Below are 23,369 nucleotides of genomic sequence, written 5' to 3'. Positions count from 1 at the left end.
AAGGGTGGTCAGATAGCAGCTACTGCCCTGACCTGCTGACCACTATTGCTCAAATCTTTACTCACGAAAGGTAGACGCAGAGTTCTGGTTATCAAAATGTAGTACTTTGTCATGCAGATCTCCTGTCATTCCACATCTATTTGCCTTATAGCATTTAAACGGGCAGCTTTCTGTCATTGATGGGGGAGGTGGGCATGGGACATGGAATTGCTGATGGTGACAAATCCAGAATTGGGACTTTACAGCTGAAAAAAATAGAGATATTTGAATAGAATCATAGATCTGTAGAGTGGGAAGGGCCTGAAAGGCTCATCTAGTCTGGATGGACTAGAGTTGTTTATTCTATGTGCATAGTCAAATGTGGCCTAGCAAATACTTATCTTTGCTATGTGAAAACATGCACACACACACACAAACACACACGTGCATTTTAGGCAGATACAAAGCTGTTGTGGTAAGACATTGCAAGTGAATTTTGATTTAACAGGAGGGCGGGGAAAGCAGCCTGCAGACCATTCCCTTCTTTTGAAGGATCTAGAATTAGGGAGATCATGGAATTTGTTGCTGTTGTTTTAAGAGATGTAAAAATATAATACAGCAGCGTAAAACTAAAGAGGCCAATTCTGCTTGATTTGCCCCTTGAAAATGAAACACATGGCTGCTTGCCATAGCAATTACTAGAAAAATAACATTCCGGAAGAAGTTCTAGCGGACAAGGAGCCTTTGATGCATGGAAAGAAAGAATTGGCAATAGGGGACTCATACATGTCCAAGTGAATATGTGATCCTCCCCTCACAACCCACCCCAATTCACTTGCTCGTAACTTGAAATGCCTTCATGGTTCCCTTTAGCTAGCAATCAATTGGCAAATGCCAAATATTTATGGTTACTTTCTAAGCCCAGGGGCGTTTTAGTAACAACATATTTATCAGCAAGCCTGCAACAGTCTGATATTCGGGGACAGTTTGCCGCACTTGCCGCTCGGAAGAGGAAATGCTTAATCCATTAATTGTTCCAAAGAAGCTCAGTATACCGGTATATATGAACTGCTCTTACCCTGCTCTCCACCTCCAGATCTTGAGTCATACATTTTGGCTGCAGTTAACATGGGCATATGCAGAGCACATGGGGGCACTGTAGTGGTCCTTTTGAACAGCGCTGTCGTGGAGTGCTTGGCACCAGATTACAACAGTCAATCACTGAATGGTCAAACAGTTATCTTGAATCAGTTTTATGGTGCTCCACTGCCTACTGAAGGAGAATATTGTTGAAGTGATGGAATTATCAACATGCCCCATATACCCCCACTTGGCCACATCAATCCACAAAACCAGCACTGCTATGAGTGCCCCATAATACCTACTTCACACTTTTAAGAAATCTTTTTTAGTGTGGCAGCACCTACCCTTCAGAACTCCCTGCTTATTGGCATCCAGTAGGCTCCTTGGCTGAATTATTTTTGCTTAAAACATTTTCATTTAGGCAGGTCTATCCAGACATATAGACACTGCATCTGTTTTAACTCTTTTTCCTTTATTGTTGATTTTAATAATCTTTTGAATGCTTTTAAATACCAGTTTTGAACTGTTTTTAATCAATTTTTAAAAAGTTTTGTTTTATATGTTTGTACAGCACTTAGAAGGGACGCATGTAGCACTGTGGTCTAAACCACAGAGCCTAGGGCTTGCCGATCAGAAGGTCGGCGGTTCGAATCCCCATGACGGGATGAGCTCCCGTTGCTTTGTCCCTGCTCCTGCCAATGTAGCAGTTCGAAAGCACGCCCCAAAGTGCAAGTAGATAAATAGGTATCGCTCCGGCGGGAAGGTAAACAGCATTTCTGTGCACTGCTCTGGTTCACCAGAAGCAGCTTAGTCATGCTGGCCACATGACCTGGAAACTGTCTGCGGACAAACGCCGGCTCCCTTGGCCAGTAAAGCAAGATGAGTGCAACAACCCCAGAGTTGTCCACAACTGGGCCTAACAGTCAGGGGTACCTTTACCTTTACCTTTACACCACTTAGAGGGTTCTTTTTTAAAAAAAATCAATGAAGCAGTAATAGTACCTCTCTATTCTGCCTTGGTCAGGCCACACCTGGAATGGCATGTCCAGTTCTTAGCACCACAATTTAAGAAGGGTATTGACAAGTTTTAGGGACGCTGGTGGCGCTGTGGGTAAAACCTCAGTGCCTAGGACTTGCCGATCGTATGGTCGGCGGTTCGAATCCCCATGGCGGGGTGAGCTCCCGTCTTTCAGTCCCAGCTCCTGCCCACCTAGCAGTTCGAAAGCACCCCTAAGTGCAAGTAGATAAATAGGTACCGCTTTATAGCGGGATGGTAAACAGTGTTTCCGTGTGCTGCGCTGGTGCCGGCTCGCCAGAGCAGCTTCTTCACGCTGGCCACGTGACCCGGAAGTGTCTGCAGACAGCGCTGGCTCCTGGTTTCTTAAGTGAGATGAGCGCACAACCCTAGAGTCGGACACGACTGGCCCGCACAGGCAGGGGTACCTTTTACTGACAAGTTGGAATGTATGTAGAGGAGGGCAACCAGGATGATCAAGGGTCTGGAAACCAAACCTTATTAGGAATGGTTGAAGGAGCTGGGTATGTTTAGCCTGCGTATGAGGAGACTGAGATGAGATATGATAACCATCTTCAAAGGTCTGAAGGGCTATCACATGGAAGGTGGAGCAAGCTTGTTTTCTCCTTCTCTGGAGGTAGAACCCAAATCCATGGCTTCAAGTTACAAGAAAGGAGATTCTGACTAAACATCAGGATGAACTTTCTGATGGTAAGAGCTGTTCAGCAATGGAATGGACACCCTCGGAAGGTGATGGGCACCCATCATTGAAGGCAAAGGTTGAATATCAGGAATGCCTTAGTTGAGATTCCTGGGGTGCAGGGAGTTGGATTAGAAGACTCTACAGTTCTATGATTCTATGAGCTACATGGAGCAATGGTCTGACTCAGTATAAGACAACTTCCTATGTTCCTAAGGAATTATCTATGTAACTCAGGATCATTCACATAATCGATAGCACCCTGTTCTGTGACATATCCTTACTTCAGCATCTCAAGGGTTTCAAGATATAGAAGGGAGGAGAGAATCCTCTTATTAGTTTTTTTAAGTTGTTGTTGTTGTTGTTGTTTAGTCGTTTAGTCATGTCCGACTCTTCGTGACTCCATGGACCAGACCACGCCAGGCACTCCTGTCTTCCACTGCCTCCCGCAGTTTGGTCAAACTCATGCTGGTAGCTTCGAGAACACTGTCCAACCATCTCATCCTCTGTCGTCCCCTTCTCCTTGTGCCCTCAATCTTTCCCAACATCAGGGTCTTTTCCAGGGAGTTTTCTCTTCTCATGAGTACTTTGTTTTTTAAGGGGGGCTATAATTAATGTAAAGGTAAAAGGTAGAGGACCCCTGGACAGTAAAGTCCTGTCAAAGGTGACTATGGGGTTGCGACGCTCATCTCGCTTTCAGGCAGCTTTCCGAGTCATGTGGCCAGCATAACTAAACCGCTATTGGTGCATGGAGGACCGTGACAGGAGCACACAGAAATGTCGTTTACCTTCCCTGCCAAAGCGGTACCTATTTATCTACTTGCACTGGCATGCTTCTGAACTGCTAGGTTGGCAGGAGCTGGGACAGAGCAATGGGAACTCACCCCATCATGGGGATTCGAACCACTGACCATCTGATCGGCAGGCCCAAGAGGCTCAGTGGTTTAGACCACAGCACCACCCGCGTCCTTATAATTAATATAGAACCTCTGAGACAATTTTACCCAAGACTTCAGCACCACAGGATAGTGTCTACCCTTCCAAGAAACAAAGTGATCAAAAACGTTGGAAATGACCTTATTCTCTTGCCCCCGCCACCCTTACGAATGTCTGGTGTGTGGAAAACAATATCCTTAATCCATTAATATTTCTAGCTTTTCCTTTGATGTTTAAATTGCTATTTTATCTCTTGCCCTGGTTTCTCGGGCTTGCTGCTTTCGGTTTAGTGATACAATTCTAGGGTAGCTTTTGTTTGTTATTCCAGTCAATTCATGCTAGAGACTGTTACTTTCTCCCTGAGTTGAATCAGACAAATTGCTATGCAGCATGGAAGCCCAGGCACCTACATAGATCTCTCAATTACTGGGCATGTTTGAGTAGACAGTGTTTAGGTGAATCATAGACCATGCAGGATTAAACCTTCAATATTTGCTGGGATACTCTAGAGATATTTCATAGGAGTACTGAAGTGATTGTTTTTAGTCTAATTGGCAGTCATTAGAGAAATGCATTAAGGTTGCTACCAGGCTGTCAGTATTTTGCAGGAGGAATTCAGGCACATATTAGAAGTGTAGGTTTGTGCTATTCAAGTGGATTAAAGGTTTGTCACCTTGCACAACAAATCCAGGTGCAGGTGGTTTTTTTAATACAGTGCTACCTCGGTTTATGAACTTAATTCATTCCGGAAGTCTGTTCTTAAACCGGAAACATTCTTAAACTGAGACGCGTTTTCCCTAATGAGGCCTTCTGCTGCCAGTGCCCTTCCACCATTCGGATTCCGTTCTTTGACTGAGGTAAAGTTCCCAAACTGGGACACTATTTCCACTTTTGAGGAGTTTGTAAACCAAATTGTTCTTGAACCGGACTGTTCTTAAACCCAGGTACCACTGTAATAAGAATCATCTGGTTTTTATAGCTAAGAAAGCGACCGGGGAATGCACTAAAAGTGTTGGATCAGGATGAATGCTTGTCGTCATGGAAGCAAATAAATCAGAACAAATGTTCAATAAAGACTGGACATAAGCTTGCATATACACCATGCCATCAAAGCACATTCAAAACACATCATTCCCCTCACATAAAGAATCCTGTGGAAACTGTAGTCTGTTCCAATGGTAGAGCATGAGACTCTTAATCTCAGAGTTGTGGGTTGAAGCCCCACATTAGCCAAAAAGATTCCTGTATTGCAGGGAGTTGGACTAGATAGCTCTTATGGTCCCCCTTCCAACTCTACAATTCTATGATTCTATGTATGCTGGGAATTGAATGGTAAGCTATAGCTCCCAGGGTGAGTGTTAAACTGTAGTACACAGTGCTGTGTACATTAGGCCACAATGTGGGTGGAGCCTCGGCCCAAACCTCAGTGTAAGCTTTGCCAGATTGGAACCAAACGGTAAAAGGTCTGAAGTTTTGAACTTTTGCCCATGAGAAGAAGAGGGAGTGCTCCCACTGCCAATCCACGGTTTACCATTATTTCTGAATATGTAATTATCAATATTTTGAAAGAAATCTCCAAAGGAAATTATCCAGAAGGCAAGTGGATGAGAAATAAAATGGCAGCCCAGCTGCAGTGATTTCCTACATCCATAGGATTTCTACCACAGTGTCCCAAGTTGTTGTTGAACTCCAACCCCCATCATCCTCAGTCGGCTTAGTCCATGGACAAGAATGATGGGAGTTGTAGTTCTGGAACTTCTGGAATGCCACTGTCAACCAGAGCAGACAATACTGTGGTAGATGGACCAATAGTTTGATACCTGCATTTGGCTGCTTTGTATGTTCCTAAGTAAACATCTGTTTTCACTGCCTGGTACCTAGATAAGTGACAGCTCCTCCACTAACAGGTAAAGCAATTCAAAAATTGGAACTCATATGCTTGGCTCTTTGTGCTTTGGGATTTTCATCTCCCAGTGTTTACAGGTTACCTCTGCCTATGAGGTTTAAAGCACTTGCATGTAAACATTTTCAGATTTCCTTGGTTGCTTTGGTAACATGTCATTTTTGAAAGAATCATAATGGAGAAATTACTGGAAGGCTGAAATGGCTTAATGCGAAGGATTGCAAGAGATTTCAAGGACGGTGAAGCAGCCCCTGAAAGTAATATTTGAAAGTGGAGAGCATGAGCCCTGTCAATGGTTTCTTAGGCACCCTCCTTAAATCCTTAAAATGGGCTCTAGTCAGTGTTCGGTTGGGTTTATCACAAGCCTTCCACAGACACATTCCCCAGCTGTTTCATTGCTTCCAGCTAAGCTACCCAGAAAACCAGGGAGCTGATGTGACTGGATTGTTTGTTTGCTTGTTTATATGCCACCCATCTGACTGGGTTTCCCCAGCCACACTGGGCGGCTTCCAACAAATTAAAACACAATAGGACATCAAATATTAAAAACTTGACTTGGGCAGGGCTGTCTTCAGATGTCTTCTAAAAGTCAGATAGTTGCTTATTTCCTTGACATCTGAAGGCAGGGTGTTCCACAGGGAGGGCGCCACTACCTCTGCCTGGTTCCCTGTAACCTCACTTCTCACAATGGGGGAACTTGCCAGAAGGCCCTCGGAGCTGGAGTTCAGCGTCTGGGCTGAATGATGGGTGTGGTATATAGGGCCAAAGCTGTTTAGGGCTTTATTCAAAATGCTTCACATACATTTAGCAATCTCCACAACTGCTGGTGGTTGTTCGTTATCACAAATGTGTCAAATGTACATTTTAGGATTTTAAAAGTATGTTTAGAAATGTGCCCATTGAGATAGGATACATATATCTATGGGGGGGGGAATGAGATGGACTGGGTATATGAATCAATAGATGAGAAACTGACACAGTCCAGAAATAGACTGATCTGCCTGTCCCTACAGGGGTGACATTTGAACGCTGGAGTTTCTAGCTCAAATCTCAGTTTCTTAGCTGCAGTATGGTACGCTAGCTTTCACCTAATGCACAACCTCCTGCATATGTCAATGCACAAATAAATTAAAATGCATCAAAATGCATAAGCATAAATAAAGGTCAAATAAATGTTCCAACAACAAACTGGCTTGTATGAGGGGACCGTGGACAAATTTATGAAATACACAGAGAGGCTAGTTTTACTCAAGAATGTATCTAATGATCAACTCTATTTCCCCAAGTTCCAAAGCTTAACTATGCAGCTGAATATTGGAATTAACAGAGTGAATCATATTGGCATTGTGAATCTGCCTTTCTCCAGTGCTAGAGTAAATAGCAGGCATTAGTTACAGAGACTGTACCCATCAGGAACATGCAGGTGCAGAATACTTCCAACATTCATGTTTATCTCCAAATGCTTTGGTATTTTGGCAACTTGCTTCCCCCTTCTCCTATCTTCAGTAGGACCATACATTCTGCTATTCATACATTCTTATCTTAAATCCACAAAGTGCGCCCCTTATTACCTTTTCCCTGTTCTTCCTTTGTGCCTCTGCACCCAAACAGTAAGTCACCCTAAACCTTTTGAAATGTGCAGTGATATTTAACAAGGTCAGTCGGAAGGTTTCTTCATAAAGTTAGCAATACCATTTTAATTCACCCATTTAACAGTGAAAACCATTAAGGCTTTGAAATGTGATTTTTCTTTCCTGGATTGTTATTTAGCCAGGCAGGTTAGTTGGTTTTGTGAGTTGACACCACTAATATTTCCTTTTCCATTTTTATCTTCTTTGGGTCTTTGTTTTTGCCAAGGTTTTCTGAGATGCTTGGTGAGTCTGCAAGGAATGTTATGGTCGCCTCTTTTCATATGCCATGGTAGACTATGGTTTATGTCTTACTGGCAATGAACAGATCACTCCTACTTTGTTCCTCATCTTGTGAACGCAGGAGCTGCATGCCAAGTAACTTGGCTTGTCAAGAGGTTTGAGCACAGAATCATGCTTTGTTTTCCCAGAAACAACCCATGATCTGGAGTCAAGATTTGTTCTTGGTTTCCTAGGCTAGGGCTGCATGGGTGTGCCAGAGGAAGCAATCCTGTGCTCCTCCTGGTGTATGTTAATGGAGAAATCTGAGGGCTCCCTTGGACAAAAAAACAAGGACACCAGCCAGGAATACTAGAGCAAAACAGCAGCCAGTAGGCTTGGTCTTTATTGAAGACTGTCGCAACAGGACTCCCACCTGCCACAAGGTGGAACAAGATGGAAGCCCCAAACAAAAGAGAACCCAAACTTTTATTAGCTGCTAATCCCCATGTTACATCCCCCCCCAAACTACATCACTAATACATCATGGTTACATCATGAAAGGGGAGGTCTGGTGCAAGCAGTGTAATCTGAGCATTCTGGATGCTGCCCTATGGTTCTCCTTGCCCTCCACCAAACACCCATCAAGTGTAACAAAAGAGATCTTTACATTTCCCTGTTTCCCAGCCAAGTTAATCACACCCTTTTGTCTTCATCTGGGTTTGTTATTTCTGGAATGGCTACCTGTCTGGCACTCAGGTATCAGGAGGCCAGGAATTATCACTCAGGCAGAGGGGCTGCTGAGTAGCTGAGCTCACATGTCTATATGAATTTCTAAAGTTTTCCCAGTGAACCAGTACATAGATACATTTGGTATCATGGAGCAATGGCCCTTTGAATAGGTAGGAAGAAACTGTGATGAAGTGTTTTGTGGGGACAAATCGCAAAAGTCACAAAAGTGATTGTGCTGATTTTGGCTGCATGTGCATGATATCTGCTGGAGGGACAACCCCCCCTCCACCAACCTGTACATAAATTCCTGCAACATGTACACAACCTCTCTTGGTGCCCTGCCCATTCAGGTAAGAAGCAGCCGTCATAGGTAGGTAATGGCACTGTGGTTTTCTTCCAGCCTCCTAACTTCAAGCTACTGTTTTTTGAAAAGACTGGGGAGGTCATGATCACAGCCAGCCCTACCATTAGGTAAAGTTGAAGCCATTGCCCCAGGTAGTAGATGCTGGAGGTTGTGCTGTCAGCCCCATGGCTGCTACTCCTGAGCCCTCCAACCATTCCCCTCTTTTGGAGGAGAGAGCTGTGCAAGCCACATGAGCTGGTCTGGCTCTGGTGAAAAATACTCTCCCGTCGCCAGTGTTCAACTAAGATGGAGCTGCCCATCAGATCAGCATTTGTGCTGAAATGAGAGAGGGCGCCATCTTGTCCTTTGCTTCAGGCGGCAAAAAGTCTTCAACCGGCCCTGAGCATTATTTGATCAAAATGGGGGACAGGGTAGGAGTCAGGCGGTGGGGCTCATTTTATTAAGCCTTTCCAACTATCTGATAATGCGCATATTAACACATGTGCATTTCTGAGTGAGAAATGTTTAGGGCTGCTTTGCGGCTGTGATTGAATCAAAGTGACACGGTAACTAGGTGATAAAGAGCATGGGGTGATTTTTAAATTTCCTATTTTTTCACACTACAGCACCCTGTCTTCTGCATCATGATGTGCAAACTCAAGTGATGGTGACAGAAGCAAAGGCTGTTTGAGCTCTTACTCATCTGTGGTATTTTTCAGCTTTAGGTATTTGACGAACAAGAGCAGAGCAAATCTTCTGAATGAAGATCTTTATCTCAATTGGCATCTGTATTGGATTTGAATTGATTTTACACATGAGCTGTTTAAACTGTATATGAATCTTTTAAATTGTTTTTATATATCTGCAATTGTTTTAACTGTTTTTTTATATATGTTAACTGTTGTGTGGATAGATAGATAGATAGACAGATGATAGATAGATAGATGATAGATAGATAGATAGATAGATAGATAGATAGATAGATACCGTATTTTTCGCTCCATAAGACGCACCTAGTTTTTAGAGGGGGAAAGCAAGAAAAAAGAAATTCTGCACAGAGCAGAATTTTTCTTGCTTTTCTTGCTTTAAACTCTTCTGTCCCTCCTCCCGCTTCGCTGAGAAGCCAGCAGAGCAAGCTATGCAGCTCTCGCTGAAGCCAGCAGAGCAAGAGTGATAGCTGCTCAGCGCCTCTTGTTCTGCTGGCTTCCCAGCAAAGTGGGATGAGGGACGAAAGGGAGCCCTTACAAGGGAGTGTTGAGCAGAGCCTGGCAGCGACTCTTGCTGGCTTCTCCAGGAGGTGTGGGAAGGGACAGAGGGCAGCCCGTCAGTCCCTTCTGCCTCCTTGGGGAAAAACCCCCGAAAGCGACACGCACGCTCCGCGCGGCTCTTTAAAGGGGGCGCTGAGCAGAGCCTCCTGCCTGCATTCGCTCCATAAGACGCACACGCATTTCCCCTTACTTTTTAGGAAGGAAAAAGTGTGTCTTATGGAGCGAAGAATATGGTAGATAGACAGATCAAACAGCGAGAGAATTACTAGCATATTGCATACCTGTAAAGGAAAGAATACCCCTTAACAAATGACTAGGGCACTGGTTGGCAAGCTTGAACAACAGAATGCACAACTTTGTCCCAAGTGTCAAAATCGCCAAAAAAATGCTTGCTCCAGGTGAGAGATTTTTGTGTGTGATAAGACTTTTTAAAGAGCAAAAACAGATTTAAAATAATAAAGAGAAGTAAGAAAAATACTAAGGAGAAAAATAGTATTTCTTCTACACTACAGACATGTTCATTTTAAAACTCATTCTCACATTCACTTTTCACTACCAGGGAGGTTGCTGAGTTAATCCATTACTGGAAAACAAACACAGAGCCTTTAAAGATTAACAGAACGATTGTGCCATTAGCTGTTGCGAACTTTGCGTGATCTTGCACAGCTCTCAATCATTCTCATGGGGACTAGACGGGAGAACTTCTCAGTGGATGATGACCTTAATGTTTGATGAGAGGTTTCAGAAATCTCGAAACTCATCTTGACACCATGAAGCATGAGTTACTTCTAGTATTAAGGTTAACTATGTATTCCCCTTCACACATGATTGCAATATTGCAGACGAGAGAAGAGGGATGTCTGCTGATCCTGCCCCTGCTGCCACATCTATGCTGACCTCCCCCCACCCCATTTACTATTTAGGGGACACAAGGGAACCCTGCTCTGTGCATGTAGGCTTCCCCCCAAGTGTAGATCCCTGATTGCACAGGGCTGCTCATCACATACGTCAATTTCAGTTTTTCTCTGTTTCTCATTTTTCCCAATCATAAGTTCAGTTTGCCACCTTTCCACATCTGTTTGCAAACTTTTGTGGGGAGGACATCCTCATTAATATTAATCTACATTCCAGAATGCATTTTTCTTAAGACACAGTATTTTTGTATACAATTTTGCCCAAAATATCCCCTCCCCCCAGCATTTCTCCCTATTACAATGCATTGCTGTTATTTTCACCAATTCTTAGCACACTTTATTCTAACATACTGTATTTTTCGCCCCATAGGGCGCACCGGCCCATAAGGCGCACCTAGTTTTTGGGGGGAGGGAATAAAGGGGGGAAATTATTTTTTTCCCAGGCGCGGGGCTGGGGCGGGGGACACCCGAGCTTCCCCCAACCCCAGCCCCCAGAACAGGCTGCTATCCGCAAGCCTAGGGAGCCCGGCGGGAAGTCGCGCCGGTCTCCCCAGGCTTGTGGATATCTGCCCGAAGCCCAGGGCACGCTGCTTCAGCGAGCCCCGGGCTTCGGGCAGCAGGCTGCGATCCGCAAGCCTAGGGAGCCCTGCGGGAACTCCCACGGGCTCCCCAGGCTTGCGGATAGCTTCCTGAAGCCTGGAGAGCGAGAGGGGTCGGTGCGCACCGACCCCTCTCGCTTTCCAGGCTTCAACGAAAGCCTGCATTTGCCCCATAGGACGCACACACATTTCCCCTTCATTTTTGGAGGGGGAAAAGTGTGTCCTATAGGGCGAAAAATACGGTATATACTTTTCTGTGTTGGGGGGGTTGGGTCCGAGAATTGCATCACAAAATTCAGAGAAATGTGAATTTCTGAAAAGAGCTGTCTTTCAAAGAATTCTAGTGTTGGAAGGGACCCTGAGGATCATCTCGTCTAACCCCTTGCAATGCAGGAAAGTGCAGCTGTCCCACAAGGCAGTGGTTTTGAACCAGTGTGCCGTGACACCCTGGGGTGCCTTGAATGATATTCAGGGGTGCCACAGGCAACACTGGCCTCTGTCCCTCTTTCCTTCCCTCCCTCCTTCTGATGCCCTCTCGCATCTCTGCCTCCCAAAGGCTTGCAAAGCTGTTTATTGCACCAGCCATGGCTATAAGCTCCACAGTGACCTCTCTTTGCGGTGAGGAGGGGAGGAAAGCCAGTGTGGTGTAGTGGTTAAGAGCAATAGACTCGTAATTTGGGGAACCTGGTTTGCGTCTCTGCTCCTCCACGTGCAGCTGCTGGGTGACCTTGGGCCAGTCACACTTTTTTGAAGTCTCTCAGCCCCACTCACCTCACAGAGTGTTTGTTGTGGGGGAGGAAGGGAAAGGAGAATGTTAGCCGCTTTGAGACTCCTTCGGGTAGTGATAAAGCGGGATATCAAATCCAAACTCTTCTTCTTCTCTTCTTCAGAGACAGGGATGGCAGCAGCAGCTGCCCAGAGGACTCCCAAGGAGAGGGGAAAGGAGAAGAAGCTGAGGGAACACTCCACAAGGGTTTGAAAAAGGGTGAGAGGTTGCCAGCTCTGCAGGCAATGGGTGCCATAACTGGGCTCCTGAGCCCCACAGGGGTGCCGCAGAAGGAATGCAGTTGGTCAATGGAGCCGTGGACTCAAAAAAGGTTGAAAACCTCTGCCATAAGGGGATTGAACCTGCAACCTTCATGTTACCAATGCCATGCTCTAACCAACTGAGTTTCAATTCACATAATAGTTTAGGAAGTGCACATTGGGTAGGTTCTCACTGAAAGGCAAGCAGCACCAGGTTTATCCACCATTGCTGTACTCCCTACCATAGACTTCACCACAGTACAGTATGTGGCTGGCGGGGGGGGGCATAGCTGTCAACCTTTCCTTTTTTGCAGGAAATTCCCTTATTTCATCGCCGTTTCCCGCTGCTTCCCGCTGCCATCCCGGAGTGTTAGATATTCCGTAGGCCAGCAGTTCTCAACCTGTGGGTCCCCAGATGTCATTGGACTACAACTCCCATCATTCCTGAGCTCTGGCCTTGCTAGCTAGCGGTGATGGGAGTTGTAGTTCAACAACATCTGGGGACCCACAGGTTGAGAAAGGCTGCCGTAGATTGTCTCTGGGACAGGTGAGGCTGCTGATCCCTTACTTTCAAATCCAAAAGTTGACAGCTATGGGGGGGGGGGCAGGAAAGACACAACAGGCAGCAATTGCCTGCTGCCCCTGCCAGAGAATGAGGCTCTCATGAAGAACTTCTATCTTTCTCTATTGCTTAAGCCTGAGCACGGGGCTTTGTCGGGTGAGTGTGTATGGGCCTGCTCTTCTCCCTTGCTTGTTTATCAATGTATATATATATTTTTCTCCACAGTGCCTGAATAGGTTTAATGTTGCCTACAATGCAGTGATATGCATAATCCAAGCTCTAGTTGGGTTTGTCAAATCCCAGGGTATTATCTCTCTACAGCTGGTGGCAATGAGCGCTGGCAGGAACTATGCATCGTCACGACATCCTGCTCTCTCTACTAGCTGAGTTATCGGATACAAAATCATACTCCCCCCCCCCCCCCACCTACCAGACTAAAATTAATCTGCAATGGCTGATTACAGATCTAGCGGCACATACAGAAGCCAGCTGTGTAACTGCTACAAGTATGTTCTTGAAGTTTTCACTCACATAAACTGACCAATAGGGCTCCATGACTCAATCCTTAAAGGGTAAAGGGACCCCTGACCATTAGGTCCAGTCGTGACCGACTCCGGAGTTGCGGCGCTCATCTCACTTTATTGGCCGAGGGAGCCGGCGTACAGCTTCCAGGTCATGTGGCCAGCAGGACTAAGCTGCTTCTGGCGAACCAGACCAGCGCACGGAAACGCCATTTACCTTCCTGCCAGAGCGGTATCTATTTATCTACTTGCACTTTGACGTGCTTTCGAACTGCTAGGTGGGCAGGAGCTGGGACTGAGCAATGGGAGCTCACCCCGTCGTGGGGATTCGAACCGCCAACCTTCTGATCGGCAAGTCCTAGGCTCTGTGGTTTAACCTTCTTCTGACCTTTTAGACTACAACATCCATGACCTCAATGTGCTGTTGGAAGCTGACTGTGTGCTGGCTGGGACTGAAGGATGTTGTACTCCAAAGCATTCAGAGATTGCTATGAGGGGGAAGGCTTGCTTCTGCCCTCTCTCACCTGTGAGTAAACCCCATTGAACTCAATGGGGTTTGCTCCTAAGAAGGCATGTAGAGGACTGCGCTGCAAACTGAATTAAGCGAGCTTGACTTGCGCCTATTCAGAAATTCTGTGCAGAGCAGTTAATGTGGGAACTGTCATGTGGAGAGGATGTCTGATCAAATCTAGCTTCTAGCTGCACCATGGGCTCTTTTTCATACTGACTTACCCATAATTGCTAACGGGAGCGGTGCATTCACTGACAGTAATCTCTTCCTATCGAAACATTTCATCCATGTCCTATTCAGAAAGGAGAAATCCCTACCTAGCTATGACAAGGCTGTTTAAGTAATGGAAGCCCGGCACTGTCGCTTGTCAGGCAATTAAATTGAAAGCATTCAACATCCTTGGAGTACATTCTCATTAGGAAAGAGCTCGTCGAACAAATCAGCTTGGGGAGATTCTCTGAGGGAAAGTTTCCTAATTATTATGTGTTTCATATATTAAAGGAAAGCCCTAAAGAGTAACAAATCACTGTGTTTCTTCCTAGGGACGTGGGTCACATTTGGAGGTCAAATTTCAGACGAGGTAAGCAAAGTTTCATTTAACTACAACTTGCAAAAAAAAGAGAAGAGATTTGGCTGCGTCGTATTTCTTATATGTCTTTTTAATTAAAAGGCAAACCACAGATGACAGAATGTACAGAGTCCATTCCGGCAACAGGAATGATCATACATAAAAGAAAAGGGATTTGTGCTTTTCATGCACTTCAGAACATCTTTTCAGAACCTGGAATTTAATGGACAGCACCTCTGGCATTAAATGGCTCTGCGATCCAATTAAAATACCTTTTTAAACATGTTCCTGAAAAGAAAAGACACCTGTGAACCACTGACAGGGATATGAAGAATACATTTTGAGGTCAGGGCAGTGAGGAGCGTGAGTTGTGAGCTTAGCAGACCTGATTCACAATTCAGCTCCAACGTGGGCTCAGTCGATAACCTCAGGCACCAGCTACAAATTACTATGAACATAAGACCTCTCCTACTGGCAACATATCCCCAGTAGTGTTTGGTTACACAGATAACATGGTATTATCTTTACTGTTTCTCAGGCACTCCACTCCACACCTTTCTATGTTCTCTATGTTATGCTAAAACAGTGGTTAAGAGGCTACAATCGTAGATTATTATTTTTCCTGGGAGTGAGTCCCATTGAATTCAATGGAACATTTCTCAGCGGGATTGCACTGCCCATTTCTTACATTCGCGTTGTAAGGGTGGCTTGCCGAAACTGGCCTCTTTGTCCCTCCATGACATCAGCCCGTGATGGTGAGCAACAGGGTCCAAGTTGTTGACATTTGATAGCTACTCCAAGCTGGTAAATATGTGGGTTTCAGGTTTTAAAACTTGTCTTTCTGGCTTGAACATGAGCTGAAGGGAGGCTATAAGGGAGAAGACCTATGAGGAGACTTTTCTGGGCTCAGGGTGGGAGAGGCTGCTAAGCAGATCTTTCAGCGGGTGGCAACGTGCTAGAGGACAGAGCTGAGTGTGCTACACAGCCTATCCTGCCCCTCCTAACCTGGCTTGCTGCTACAGATGCGTGACAAGCGAGAGTCAACTGCCAATCTAGTTGGCTGCTGTCCACCAAGAAAGGGGACCATCTGTCCTTCACATAATCCCTTACGCTGGCCCTGCTTCTGCAGTATTTCAAAATGGTGTGCTGGACACATGAAAGGCGCTTGCCCCCATCAGTATTCCAGCTGTGTATCACTAAAGCAAGCATTGGGAATATGTGGCCTTCCAGATGTTTCTCCCATCATTCCTGACCGCTGGCCTTGCTGGCAGTGGTGGCGGACATTAGGCAGGGTACAGAAAGAGCAAAGTACAGTGGTACCTTGGGTTAAGAACTTAATTCGCTCCGGAGGTCCATTCTTAACCTGAAACTGTTCTTAACCTGAAGCACCACTTTAGCTAATGGGGCCTCCCGCTGCCGCTGCGCGATTTCTGTTCTCATCCTGAGGTAAAGTTCTTAACCCAAGGTACTACTTCTGGGTTAGCGGAGTCTGTAACCTGAAGCGTCTGTAACCCGAGGTACCACTGTATATTTCTAGTTGGGTGGCTTCTTAAATCTCTGAAAGAAAAATAGCAGTGTGTATTAATGAGTCCAACAATTGGGGGCCAGTAGGGGTAAGTTCCTTCTTTGAGGAGCACTCCCCCCAAAAGAATTCTGGGTGGGTTTTCATGTGTATTTCATTGCAACATGGCAAATATTAAGGAAGGGCCAAGGTCTGTGCTCTCCCAAATATTCTGGACTTTACTCCCTGGTTCAACTCCTGTTGAGAGACACAGCGCTTCCCAAAGACTTTAGAAGTGCCTTGGAGATTTGGATGGTGGGTTCTGTGTTTTGAGGGTCACTTAGATGAGTGATTGAAATAAAGCAACACACAGCTGCCTCTCCTGACTGCTCTACTCAGTAATCAGCGCAGCTTCAGAACTCACTTGTATTGGACTGAAAAGCAACCACAACAAAGAATTTAGAATAGGGGAATTTGTCATTTATTTTTTGCTCTAAGCACAATTCCTGCCGTTGTTGTTGCAATCTTAACAGTGGGGAGTAGGCCCCACTGAACATACTAGGACCTCTGAGTACACATGTATAGGCTCTATTTCTTTTTAAATCAGAGCATTGGCGCTTCAACACTGTGCAACTTACAAGAGCACTTTGAAGACCCCTGCAAAATTCTGGCAGATTTTCCCCGTAGTGGGAATATTCCAATCCATTGGAGCGTTCACTCCACTATTCAGTGTCTCTTTTGGGACACATGTAGATTAGAGCCCTATGTTGTTTTCCAAAATAAGCCTGCTCGGCTGCAAAAATGAAGAGTGGCAGAGCACTGCGTAGCAATGGAGAAAAGAAACTGTGCCTGCAAGTGTTGGTGAAATAAATTGTGCTGCTGAGAAGCCCTCGCAATGATTTCTAATAATGGTGACAAGAAGTGGGGAATGTGTAGTTAATAGGCTCTGTAGCAGCAGCATTGGAGATATATAGCTCCCATTATTATTATTATTATTATTATTATTATTATTATTATTGCCAAATTTAAATTTACACCTTTACAAAAATTATTGAATCCATTCTATGAGCTAATTTACTGAACTAAGTCCATGCTATTTTACAAACTGTTTCCTGGTTTGACAGGACACTTGGGATGAGCTTCCATTGTTCTGCTTATCCTTTTAATTTATACCTGTTATGAATTGCCTCAGTCTCAGCTGAGCGGTATGTGAGACTTCAGGCGCTCACCCGGGTTTGTGTTTCTTTTGGAAAAAGTAGGTACAATTGAGGCTATGGTGTCTTTATGACGTATGGTTTATTTACATATACATGCAACCTAGAACCTTCAACAGAGGGGCTAGCAGCAGCAACAGCACCCCAAAACACGCCAGCTTATTCCATAGTAGGAGCATCAGCATCGCTTCTTTGCAACCTCTCTTTCTCTGCAAGGAACATCCCAGCTTAACCTCTCTGCTTCCTGGTTCCATCATTCCTGGCTCACACTCCATAGCTTCTAGGGCTAGGCTTTCCTTTTCTAACACAGGGAGATGCCTCACATTTGCATTCTCACATCCTTTGATCCTATGTTGTGTGAACACCTAATATTTTGATGCTCTGAACCCCCTAATTGTTTATCCCCACCCCAGGAGGTCACCTCACAAAGAAGTCTTTCTGACTTCATTAACACTTGCTGATTTGGCTTGGATTACAATGTCCAACACACAACCCGGGAAGTGTGCCTACTTAACTAGCATTTTTACAGAGGCTTATCAGTGAGTCCATCACACCTCTGACTACCCCTAGCATACACTTGGGTCTGGCTATTCCTGGTGCCAACATGCAATTTCTAATTAAACCCTAACATTTGTCAAACTCAAGCTTTCGGCACCCACTCTAAAGAGAACTTGCCTCTGCAGATCAAAGACACAATCTTTTGCAGCCGGATAGTTTTATTCTTATCATTATTACAATGCAGTCTTCCTGGTGATTCCACCCCAGCAGATAAGGTAAAAGCCAGAAACACAAAAGGTGACCGAGAGGCTGTTTCCCCTGATGCAGTTCTTTGGTTATGCCAACACAGTAATGGACTAAAATGAAGGCTTAACTAAGGGCATTATGGTAGCACATTCCCTTAAGAGGAGATTACTTTCCTTCAGAGTCCTTAAACAAGGCACCTGTATTGATGTTCGGCAACATGCAATTTTATTTAATGTGACCAATCAATGCACCAAAGGCCTGACAACCCAATTTTAAGCCTTAACTTAAAAAAAAAAAAAAGACATTTAAGAATGAGTTTTCCCTGTCATCTCCTATAGTTAAGCTATCTTCTTCTGATCAATATTTTATATTATTTCAAAGAAGCAATAGTGACATGGAAGTGCCATTTGACAAACATTTAAATTCAGGAGAATGGCAAGGACAAAAAACTGCTACATGGAGAGATTTCTTTTCCTTCCACAAATTGTCCAAGGCTTGTTTTATTAGCTGCATATAAGAGAGGTTATATGCAGTGGGGAAAGACAATGACTGATTACGGGACTAATCCAGTAAGTGGAACACTGTGACAGGAGGAAATGCTGCAGGGGTGAAATAAAGTGCCAAAATCGTAGGCAGCCACAAATGACTTTTACAAGCACTTTGTCACCTGCAGGCTGTTATGTCTAAGTTTTAAGAGTGAAGCCAGCCTTCACCAACCTGATAGACTTCAAACGTTTTGAACTACAACTCCCATCAGCCCCAGCCAGCTGGCTGAGGCTGATGGGAGTTGTAGTCCAAGACACTTAGAAGCCACCAAGTTAATGAAGGCTGTGTTTGGCAATAGAAATAACAAGCGCTTTCTCTATAACTTTGCCTTCTGGGAGATCAGCTGCAGACATAACTGAAGCGATTGTGATTCAGCTGAAAACATCCCTAAGAGACACTTAGCCCAAGAATAGTCTTGGCACCTGAGGCAGAAAATCAACAGGGTGTTGCCATGATGATAAAGAAAGAATAATAAATACAAAACAGACCATTTTCTGCTCCGATGTGGGGGTGCAAATATCCAGAGTGTGGGGGTCGGGTGGGATTGCTATGAGGAATTATGAAATATGGAGCAAGCCATTGTGTCCGCAATGAAAGCATTGCGTTGACTGGGTTTGATTCGTTGACAATAATTTCTGATCGAATCCCACAACTCTCTGCACCTCTGCCATTTTCTTTCTCTACGCCTGACAGGCACGTATAAGCATTCGAAACACAGGCCAGTTGCTCCACCAGGCATCCTGGGTCATAAAGATATAAGGTAGCTTCAGACCATCCTGAAGGTCCCAAGCCTCAGAGAGGTTAGGCTGGCCTCAACTAGAGCCAGGGCTTTCTCGGCTGCAGCTCCAATTTGGTGGAACGCTCTGTCACAAGAGACTAGGGCCCTGCGGGACCTGACATCTTTCCGCAGGGCCTGCAAGACAGAGTTGTTCCACCAGGCCTTTGGTCAGGGCCCAGCCTGACTCCCTCCTCTGGCAACCTGCACAGAATTTTGCTTAACGGTTGCCATTAATTTGATTTTAATTAATTTTTATAATGGAATGTTTTTAGAATGTTGGATTTTTTGATTTTTTGATTATTTAATTGTTGTTAGCCGCCCTGAGCCCGGCTTCGGCTGGGGAGGGTGGGATATAAATAAAATTTATTATTATTATTATTATTATTATTATTATTATTATTATTATTAGTTTGTTAATCTTTAGGTAGATCTCAAGGGCCAGGAAGAGAGTTCACAAGGAGATGGTAAATACTCTTCCCTTGCCATCCTTCCTTCCTTTTCTGCCGGTTTATGACCTCCAGGGTTTTGCTGAATGCATTCCTCCTTTAGTCCTGTTTTATTTACTCTCAGATATGTATGCATGCTCAAAGTCGTCTTTTGTAGTTAAAAGGATTTCTTCTGATCTGACTTTGTCCCACATGGGTTTTTTTGAAATGCTCAGAGGAAATCTGATTGGTTCTTACGAACACTGTGTAAAAAGTTCTTTTGTGAATAAAACGACCTGGGCCAAGGTGTGGACGGATTATTATTGGCACTTCCTCCCAGAGTCTTGCTGGTCAAGCCTCGTGTATATTTTATTAAGCAGAGTCCAATCCTTCCTTGCTTTTGGAACACAACACTCCTCTAGTGATATCTCTGAGGTGGACTGACTCACCCTGCTTACTGGTACAGCCAGCTCTGCAAATGTACCTGGGACTCCTAATTCCAGTTGCAGCCCAGTTAGCCAGACGTTTTGAAATAAAGGAATGAATTGACAGCCCTTGAGGAGCCCTGCATCACTTTCCTTGAAATGAACCGTGATTTTCCCCTGGATTTTCTGGGTCATGTTGACATCAGGCATTGCATGGGGGTTGGACTAAAGGACCCATCCAACTCTACAATGCTATGGCTCTATGATAACTGACAGGTGTTTGGTCCCAACCAGCCATCAAGGGAGGAAATAAGAATCAGTCCTGCTGGCTGGATCCAGTCCCCAAACCCTGATCACAACATCACTCAGTCTGAGCAACAGTGAGTAGGGTGGGAGAAAGTTTCCATTTTGCCTCTTCAGTTGCCATTGTCACCATACCTGTGGAACTGCCAACAAAGAGACGAGGGACCAGAGAATGTGTTTGGGACCTGTGGGTGCTGGGTATGGGGGGGTTGGAAGATGTTGGAGACGGGTGAGGGGCCAGGACTTCTTTTTTGATCCAAGCGAGCAAGAAAGTTTGGAGCTTTGAAAAGGCACATTTCATTTTGAATCTGGCTTTCCAGTATTCCTAAGTTTGATTCTGAGCTCAGCTTGGGAGAGCTTTGCTGCCATGCCTTCGGGCAACAACCACATGGGTTTATCTTGCTTACGGTGAGCAAGAGAAAGGCTGATTTTGGCTTGGTAGGTCAGGCTAGTTTTTGGCCCCTATCTGCACTTTACATTTAAAGCAGTATCATACTCCTTGAAATTGTCAAGGCTTCCCCCAAAGAATCCTGGGAGTTGTTGTTTGTTATGAGTGCTGAGAGTGGTTTGGACTCCCCTATTCCCCTCAATGACAAACCTAGACAGCATGTGAAAAAGCAGAGACATTACCTTGCCAACAAAGGTCCGTATAGTTAAAGCTATGGTTTTTCCAGTAGTGATGTATGGAAGCGAGAGCTGGACCATAAAGAAGGCTGATCGCCGAAGAATTGATGCTTTTGAATTATGGTGCTGGAGGAGACTCTTGAGAGTCCCATGGACTGCAAGAAGATCAAACCTATCCATTCTTAAGGAAATCAGCCCTGGGTGCTCACTGGAAGGACAGATCCTGAAGCTGAGGCTCCAATACTTTGGCCACCTCATGAGAAAAGAAGACTCCCTGGAAAAGACCCTGATGTTGGGAAAGATGGAGGGCACAAGGAGAAGGGGCAACAGAGGACGAGATGGTTGGACAGTGTTCTCGAAGCTACCAGCATGAGTTTGACCAAACTGCGGGAGGCAGTGGAAGACAAGAGTGCCTGGCGTGCTCTGGTCCATGGGGTCATGAAGAGTCGGACACGACTAAACGACTAAAGAACAACATTCCCCTCACAGAGCTTCATTTATCTGAGTAACAACCACTCCATTTTCCCAGGGAATTTTGAGTATTGTAGCTCTTCTACACTTCCCAGATTTCTTTGGGGGAAGCTATAACTGTCGGATACAACACTGCAGATGGGGCCTGGTTGTAACAATGGGAAGAGATGGCACTAGTCCCAGAATAAAACTCTTATAAGGGAAGCGCTTCAAAAATGCTGGATGTACTATGCACATTCCTTATAATTGCCTTTCACCTGCTATGGAGAGATTTTTAATTGTTTTAAATGGTCATTTAAGTTTGCCTTTCCTGCCGCTAAAACAATACGCCGTTTTGATGCAACTATAAAACAAGCAGCCTGGTTTTCATAATTTCCTTCTGACCAACTATTTCATCATCGTTATTCCAATGGTCAAGTTTCTTCAATCCCCTGAGCATTGTACTTCATATAATGGCATCGCTGATTCAGCTATGCTAGCTGGCATCATCATAGCCGGTCCTAAATAGGCTTGCAAAATAAATCATAACCATTTGTGACATCTGTAATTACTGCTGTGGCTGCTAATGCTTGGTTTTTCAAATGTGTACTTGACTGGCCAACATGAAACTGTGGAAATATATATGGATATATACTATTTTTGCTTTGCTGCAAAGGCCAAATTTATTTTGTGTCTTCAAAACACAAAGGAGAACATGAGACTTTTAATCTCAGGATCGTGTGTCTGAGCCTCACATTGTGTGAAAGATTCCTGAGTTCTGTAATCAGCACTGATGCTACTTACTTTTTGGAGGTGACAATTGCAGCGGAGGCTGGTTCCTTAGGGTGAATGGGGTGCTGCCCCACCCACTTCAGTCTGCTCTCGCCAGCCCCCGCTTCCCACCTTCTTACTGGGAACCAGTCCAGGGGGTACCATAGTTCTACCTGTCAGCTTCCTACTCCTCAGTCTCAGTGTGGCCCATGTAGACTTCAGCAGTGAAGAAGATGGGATGAATCATAGCTAGTTGGCTCTGTCTGTCCAAATGAACACCAGCCACTACTGAGTAAATGGGAAGTGGCAGTAGAAGCAGCAGCAGTTTTCTTTCCTGCACTGCAAAACCCCTGGTCCATTCTCTATGGTTTAAAAATTGGGGTTTCCTTTGGGTGAAGTTCCTTGGTCCTTCTCTGTGCAAACCCGCACTCTGTTATGGGTAGTTTCTGCAGCACAGCGCAGTAGATGGTGATGCTACCTTTCGTGTTCTCTAGGACTAATGTCATGTCTCCCTTTCCCAAAGATTGCGGAACAGCTAATGACTATCGCGTACGAGAGTGGAGTAAACCTGTTTGACACAGCAGAGGTGTACGCAGCTGGAAAGTAAGTATCTGTGCTTACTTTGTTGCTTCCAGTTAAAGAAACTAACTTGCAGCTCTGCTGCAGCACCTGGGCAGAACAGAAGACTTTAGCAAACATGCATGAGTAACAAGGGGCATTGGGATAAAATGGCCCTATGGCTGTCTGGTACTAACTTCTACCATGTGTTGATGTGCTAATTTCTCAGCTAAATATTTCAGTTGTGTTCTGGGTTTTTAAAAATAAATAATTCCATCATACATAAAATATTGTTATGAGTTGCAAGTGCTAGACACCCTTAAATCCCTGCATCCAGTGGGTACTAGAATTTAATTATGTTCAGGAGTGCTAAAACAAAGCTAGACCCTGTGTATTAGACTCATGTGTATTAGGCCAGACCCATGTGTATTGAAGCTGTGTACTAGACACTTCTAAATCATGTGATCAAGATGTGTCAAAAGCTAATTAAGCCAAGCTGTTCCTCCTGTGATGTGTCGAAAAC

At 44.8% G+C, this 23,369-nt stretch overlaps 1 protein-coding gene across 2 annotated transcripts in view; it reads left to right on the top strand.

Annotated features, from left to right (window-relative positions):
- Nucleotides 1-23,369, top strand: part of KCNAB1 (potassium voltage-gated channel subfamily A regulatory beta subunit 1) — a 178,238-nt gene that overhangs the window by 115,315 nt on the left and 39,554 nt on the right. For both annotated transcript variants that reach the window (XM_083442886.1, XM_083442887.1), the window contains exons 3-4: nt 14,482-14,519; nt 22,812-22,891. In XM_083442886.1, the coding sequence (XP_083299012.1) occupies nt 14,482-14,519; nt 22,812-22,891 (118 nt within the window). The remainder of the gene's footprint in view (nt 1-14,481; nt 14,520-22,811; nt 22,892-23,369) is intronic.

This window comes from Podarcis tiliguerta (assembly GCF_965153285.1).
Source record: "Podarcis tiliguerta genome assembly, chromosome: 5".
Classification (NCBI taxonomy): Eukaryota; Metazoa; Chordata; class Lepidosauria; order Squamata; family Lacertidae; genus Podarcis; species Podarcis tiliguerta.
Note: the sequence above shows the minus strand (reverse complement) of the source record. Positions and strands in the feature narration are given on the sequence as shown.